This window comes from Perca flavescens, chromosome 17 (assembly GCF_004354835.1).
Source record: "Perca flavescens isolate YP-PL-M2 chromosome 17, PFLA_1.0, whole genome shotgun sequence".
Classification (NCBI taxonomy): domain Eukaryota; kingdom Metazoa; phylum Chordata; class Actinopteri; order Perciformes; family Percidae; genus Perca; species Perca flavescens.
In genome coordinates, this window is record NC_041347.1 from 33,467,643 (window position 1) to 33,475,142 (window position 7,500).

Consider the following 7,500-nt stretch of genomic DNA (forward strand, 5'->3'; position numbering starts at 1 on the left):
AGATAGGTAGGTAGATGGGTAGGTAGGTAGGTAGGTAGATGGGTGATTAGGTAGGTAGATGGGTAGGTAGGTGGGTAGATGGGTAGGTAGGTAGATGGGTGGGTAGATGGGTGGGTGGGTGGATGGGTGGGTGGGTGGGTGGGTGGGTAGATGGGTGGGTGGGTAAGTGGGTGGGTAGATGGGTGGGTAGATGGGTGGGTGGGTAAGGGTGGGTGGATGGATGGGTGGGTAGATGGGTGGGTGGGTGGGTGGGTGGGTGGATGGGTGGGTGGGTGGGTGGGTGAGCCGGGTGGGTGGATGGGTGGGTGGGTGGGTGGGCAGGCGGGTAGGTAGATGGGTAGGTGGGTAAGTAGGTAGGTAGATGGGTAGGTAGATGGGTAGGTGGGTAAGTAGGTAGGTAGATGGGTAGGTAGATGGGTGGGTAGGTAGGTAGGTAGGTAGGTAGGAAGGTAGGTAGTAGGGGTGTGACGAGATCAAAGCGGTTTCTCGTCGAGGTGAAAAGTTGTCTTGTGAGGCGATGTGATGTCAGCGTGATGGAGCGTGAAATTACTATTGAAGATCCCCCTGCCACTTTTAAATCATTTGTGTGGCAACATTTTGTTTTTCCTGCGGAAATAATAAACGGCGAAAGAGTGACAGACAAGACGAACGCAATATGTAAACATTGTAAGAAAAATGATGATATTGTGAAAAAAAAAAAAAAAAAAAGAAAAAGGCGACAAATGTCGAAAAAAAAACGGGAAAAAATTCACAGACATTATTTAAAAAAACAACTCGAGAGAAGCAACAGAAACATTGAAACAAAAGTCCCGAAAGGTGACAAAAAAGTTTAAAAAATGTCCCAAAAAATCCTTGGAAAAGGAAAAGGTAAAACTGTAAAATAAAGTGATAAAACATACAGAATTAATAATAATGTACACATATTTTGGACAGTGGAGAATACCGACAGCTATATGTATTAGTACATTATGAAATGACACAAAGTTTGTTTTATGGATGTAAAATGTTGAATGAAGTATTGTGATGTCACTTCCTGTAGGTTCAGTAACCTGGGGATCCTCCACGTGACGAAGAAAGGCGTGGTGGAGGTTCTGAGCCGGAGGCTGCGAGACGAGAGGAAGAGACAGAAAGGACCACTCGGACACTTCACAGGTACACACTCCTCACACACACTACACCTCCACTACACAGGTACACACTCCTCACACACACTACACCTCCACTACACAGGTACACACACTACACCTCCACTACACAGGTACACACTCCTCACGCACACTACACCTCCACTACACAGGTACACACTCCTCACGCACACTACACAGGTACACACTCCTCACACACACTACACCTCCACTACACAGGTACACACTCCTCACACACACTACACCTCCACTACACAGGTACACACTCCTCACACACACTACACCTCCACTACACAGGTACACACCCTCCTCACACACACACCTCCACTACACAGGTACACACTCCTCACACACACTACACCTCCACTACACAGGTACACACCTCCTCACACTACACCTCCACTACACGGGTACACACCTCACACACACTACACCTCCACTACACAGGTACACACTCCTCACACACACTACACCTCCACTACACAGGTACACACTCCTCACACACACTACACCTCCACTACACAGGTACACACTCCTCACACACACTACACCTCCACTACACGGGTACACACTCCTCACACACACACCTCCACTACACAGGTACACACCCTCACACACACTACACCTCCACTACACAGGTACACACTCCTCACACACACTACACCTCCACTACACAGGTACACACTCCTCACACACACTACACCTCCACTACACGGGTACACACTCCTCACACACACTACACCTCCACTACACAGGTACACACTCCTCACACACACTACACCTCCACTACACGGGTACACCTCCTCACACACACCACACCTCCACTACATTTTACACTCCTCACACACACTACACCTCCACTACACAGGTACACTCCTCCTCACACACTACACCTCCACTACACAGGTACACACTCCTCACACACACTACACCTCCACTACACAGGTACACACTCCTCACGCACACTACACCTCCACTACACAGGTACACACTCCTCACACACACAACACCTCCACTACACAGGTACACACTCCTCACGCACACTACACCTCCACTACACAGGTACACACTCCTCACACACACAACACCTCCACTACCGGGTACACCTCCTCACACACACTACACCTCCACTACACAGGTACACTCCTCACACACACTACACCTCCACTACACAGGTACACACTCCTCACACACTACACCTCCACTACACAGGTACACACTCCTCACACACTACACCCTCCACTACAATTTACACACTCCTCACACACACTACACCTCCACTACACAGGTACACACTCCTCACACACACTACACCTCCACTACACAGGTACACACTCCTCACACACACTACACCTCCACTACACAGGTACACACTCCTCACACATTACACTGCCCTGTTGACATAGTCATAGTATAATATGTTGAAAAAGTCATAAAAAGTCACAGTTTAGTATGTTGGAAAAAGTAATAAAAAGTCATAGTATAGTATGTCTAGAAAAGTCACACAAAGCGATACTGATGTGAGTGCTGTAGACACCTGTTTGTGTTGCTGATGTGAGTGCTGTAGAAACCTGTTTGTGTTGCTGATGTGAGTGCTGTAGAAACCTGTTTGCATTGCTGATGTGAGTGCTGTAGAAACCTGTTTGCATTGCTGATGTGAGTGCTGTAGAAACCTGTTTGTGTTGCTGATCTGAGTGCTGTAGAAACCTGTTTGTGTTGCTGATGTGAGTGCTGTAGAAACCTGTTTGTGTTGCTGATGTGAGTGCTGTAGAAACCTGAGTGCTGTAGAAACCTGTTTGTGTTGCTGATGTGAGTGCTGTAGAAACCTGAGTGCTGTAGAAACCTGTTTGTGTTGCTGATGTGAGTGCTGTAGAAACCTGTTTGCGTTGCTGATGTGAGTGCTGTAGAAACCTGTTTGCATTGCTGATGTGAGCGCTGTAGAAACCTGTTTGTGTTGCTGATCTGAGTGCTGTAGAAACCTGTTTGTGTTGCTGATGTGAGTGCTGTAGAAACCTGTTTGCATTGCTGATGTGAGTGCTGTAGAAACCTGTTTGTGTTGCTGATGTGAGTGCTGTAGAAACCTGTTTGTGTTGCTGATGTGAGTGCTGTAGAAACCTGTTTGTGTTGCTGATGTGAGTGCTGTAGAAACCTGAGTGCTGTAGAAACCTGTTTGTGTTGCTGATGTGAGTGCTGTAGAAACCTGAGTGCTGTAGAAACCTGTTTGTGTTGCTGATGTGAGTGCTGTAGAAACCTGTTTGTGTTGCTGATGTGAGTGCTGTAGAAACCTGTTTGCATTGCTGATGTGAGCGCTGTAGAAACCTGTTTGTGTTGCTGATCTGAGTGCTGTAGAAACCCGTTTGTGTTGTTGATGTGAGTGCTTTAGAAACCTGTTTGTGTTGCTGATGTGAGTGCTGTAGAAACCTGTTTGTGTTGCTGATGTGAGTGCTGTAGAAACCTGTTTGCATTGCTGATGTGAGTGCTGTAGAAACCTGTTTGTGTTGCTGATGTGAGTGCTGTAGAAACCTGTTTGTGTTGCTGATGTGAGTGCTGTAGAAACCTGTTTGTGTTGCTGATGTGAGTGCTGTAGAAACCTGAGTGCTGTAGAAACCTGTTTGTGTTGCTGATGTGAGTGCTGTAGAAACCTGAGTGCTGTAGAAACCTGTTTGTGTTGCTGATGTGAGTGCTGTAGAAACCTGTTTGTGTTGCTGATGTGAGTGCTGTAGAAACCTGTTTGCATTGCTGATGTGAGCTGTGTAGAAACCTGTTTGTGTTGCTGATCTGAGTGCTGTAGAAACCTGTTTGTGTTGTTGATGTGAGTGCTTTAGAAACCTGTTTGTGTTGCTGATGTGAGTGCTGTAGAAACCTGTTTGTGTTGCTGATGTGAGTGCTGTAGAAACCTGTTTGCATTGCTGATGTGAGTGCTGTAGAAACCTGTTTGTGTTGCTGATGTGAGTGCTGTAGAAACCTGTTTGTGTTGCTGATGTGAGTGCTGTAGAAACCTGTTTGTGTTGCTGATGTGAGTGCTGTAGAAACCTGAGTGCTGTAGAAACCTGTTTGTGTTGCTGATGTGAGTGCTGTAGAAACCTGAGTGCTGTAGAAACCTGTTTGTGTTGCTGATGTGAGTGCTGTAGAAACCTGTTTGTGTTGCTGATGTGAGTGCTGTAGAAACCTGTTTGCATTGCTGATGTGAGCGCTGTAGAAACCTGTTTGTGTTGCTGATTTGAGTGCTGTAGAAACCTGTTTGTGTTGTTGATGTGAGTGCTTTAGAAACCTGTTTGTGTTGCTGATGTGAGTGCTGTAGACACCTGTTTGTGTTGCTGATGTGAGTGCTGTAGAAACCTGTTTGTGTTGCTGATGTGAGTGCTGTAGAAACCTGTTTGTGTTGCTGATGTGAGTGCTGTAGAAACCTGTTTGCATTGCTGATGTGAGTGCTGTAGAAACCTGTTTGTGTTGCTGATGTGAGTGCTGTAGAAACCTGTTTGTGTTGCTGATGTGAGTGCTGTAGAAACCTGTTTGTGTTGCTGATGTGAGTGCTGTAGAAACCTGAGTGCTGTAGAAACCTGTTTGTGTTGCTGATGTGAGTGCTGTAGAAACCTGAGTGCTGTAGAAACCTGTTTGTGTTGCTGATGTGAGTGCTGTAGAAACCTGAGTGCTGTAGAAACCTGTTTGTGTTGCTGATGTGAGTGCTGTAGAAACCTGTTTGTGTTGCTGATGTGAGTGCTGTAGAAACCTGTTTGCATTGCTGATGTGAGCGCTGTAGAAACCTGTTTGTGTTGCTGATTTGAGTGCTGTAGAAACCTGTTTGTGTTGTTGATGTGAGTGCTTTAGAAACCTGTTTGTGTTGCTGATGTGAGTGCTGTAGAAACCTGTTTGCATTGCTGATGTGAGCGCTGTAGAAACCTGTTTGTGTTGCTGATTTGAGTGCTGTAGAAACCTGTTTGTGTTGCTGATGTGAGCGCTGTAGAAACCTGTTTGTGTTGCTGATTTGAGTGCTGTAGAAACCTGTTTGTGTTGCTGATGTGAGCGCTGTAGAAACCTGTTTGTGTTGCTGATGTGAGCGCTGTAGAAACCTGTTTGTGTTGCTGATTTGAGTGCTGTAGAAACCTGTTTGTGTTGCTGATGTGAGTGCTGTAGAAACCTGTTTGTGTTGCTGATTTGAGTGCTGTAGAAACCTTTGTGTTGCTGATGTGAGTGCTGTAGAAACCTGAGTGCTGTAGAAACCTGTTTGTGTTGCTGATCTGAGTGCTGTAGAAACCTGTTTGTGTTGCTGATGTGAGTGCTGTAGAAACCTGTTTGTGTTGCTGATTTGAGTGCTGTAGAAACCTGTTTGTGTTGCTGATGTGAGTGCTGTAGAAACCTGTTTGTGTTGCTGATGTGAGTGCTGTAGAAACCTGTTTGCATTGCTGATGTGAGCGCTGTAGAAACCTGTTTGCATTGCTGATTTGAGTGCTGTAGAAACCTGTTTGTGTTGCTGATGTGAGTGCTTTAGAAACCTGTTTGTGTTGCTGATGTGAGTGCTTTAGAAACCTGTTTGTGTTGCTGATGTGAGTGCTGTAGAAACCTGTTTGTGTTACTGATGTGAGTGCTGTAGAAACCTGTTTGTGTTGCTGATGTGAGCGATGTAGAAACCTGTTTGTGTTGCTGATGTGAGTGCTGTAGAAACCTGTTTGTGTTGCTGTCTGCAGATGCGGAGGAAGTGTCGATCCAGAAGGAGGCCAAGGAGCTGGGGAAGGTGATGGACCTGAACATCGTGCGCTTAAAGTTCACTGCCTACCTGCAGGACAGCAACGGAGGGTTCACCCGTGGCCTCAAGCCCGTCGTCTCCAACTGCATCTACGACAGCAGTGAGTCCAAATATCTGACCGCAGGCTAGAGCTGTGAATCTTCACTGATCTCCCGATTCGATTATAATTATGATTATCCTGTCAGCGATTTGATATCTCGATGCATCACGATGCGTCAAATCCATGTTTCTATTAAAGCCATGTAGGATATGTTATTCCTAGCTTTTCAAGCTTCAAAAACCAAACATTCTGCAGTGCTCTGATACTAAATAAACTGGATACATTAAACTATACAGCACTGAGCACATGGTACTTCCTGAATGTGTTAACATACCGGAATATGTAAACAGAAATGTTGTGAGGCCTACATTAAATTATAAACAGAAATAATCGATTATGAGCCGGCCGATTTATCGATGCAGCATCGCCCACGATTCCATGCATCAATTATTTGATTAATTTCAACACCTCTAGCACAGGCCTTCAGAGACACGTTTAGGAAACAATAATCAATCATCTTTATTTAGGGCAGTACAAGAAGCTGCAGTGAAATATGGGGGTGGCAGTAGCTCAGTCAGTAGGGAGTTGGGTTGGGAACCGGAGTTCAAGTCCCCCGTACAGACCTTTCTGCTTTGTAGTCCAGATGGCGCCCATTTAGTGCGAGTAGTGTCCATCGTTCCACACTGAACTTTTTTACCGTTTTTAGGGGGTCATCTTTTCCAATTCCAATTTGGTGCATCCCTGATTTCCACAGTGTGGTATTTGTACTTTTGCTGCAGTAACAGATCTGGTAGCAAGTTAGCCAGTCCCTCCAGAAAAACATGATTATGTCATCGCATAATTCAACGTATAATCAGCAAATCACTTTTTTTTATCTTTTTCATCATCAGACATGAAAATCACTCACCTTTCAGCGAAATTCGCCGTTTTGAAACCAAAATAGGTGACCCACGTGAATCGTGTAGATTCAATGAGAAAATGTTTAAGGGGGGGCCTGGTGTATGACTATTTTAGAAATATAGTGGAGACGGGAAGCCGTTTAGCACTTGGTGTCTCAAATTGAGGGAGCCGGGTGCTGCTTCTGCAGCGCATGTTGAAGGAAGACACCGGATGTCGGCAGTGGTAAGAAAGGGCTGGCTAGTCATTAGATGCTAGTAATTAGATGCTAGTCATTAGATGCTAGTCATTAGATGCTAAGCTTCGGTCCGTGTACTCTGTCATACGAGTACGTTACTGGAACAGTCGCAGTCTTATCAGTGATCCAAACAATACGTGTGTGCACGTTCATAGCGGAACATGATTTGTCATTAACGATGGCTACTGTGTAAAAGCTATCTGAAGCCCATACTACCTTGACAAAGCTGTCTGTTTGGAATCAGCATGGCACGTATTTAAACAGCACGGCCTCGTCCCAGAGTCTAGACGTCTAGCTATATGAAAAGATAAACAATGCCACGTTTTTAATAAATGTAAATAAAGCAGCTAATATCAACATGGACAAAATCATGAATGTACTAATTTGCTCTTTTGATGATGACCTGGCCAAAGTAGTAAAGTTTAGTTTTCACAAT

General features: G+C 45.3%; 1 protein-coding gene across 1 annotated transcript in view; it reads left to right on the forward strand.

Moving 5' to 3' along the window:
• nfkb2 (nuclear factor of kappa light polypeptide gene enhancer in B-cells 2 (p49/p100)) overlaps nucleotides 1-7,500 on the forward strand; it is a 35,841-nt gene that overhangs the window by 17,405 nt on the left and 10,936 nt on the right. The window contains exons 7-8 of the mRNA XM_028603396.1: nucleotides 1,040-1,152; nucleotides 5,831-5,989. Of these exons, the coding sequence (XP_028459197.1) occupies nucleotides 1,040-1,152; nucleotides 5,831-5,989 (272 nt within the window). The remainder of the gene's footprint in view (nucleotides 1-1,039; nucleotides 1,153-5,830; nucleotides 5,990-7,500) is intronic.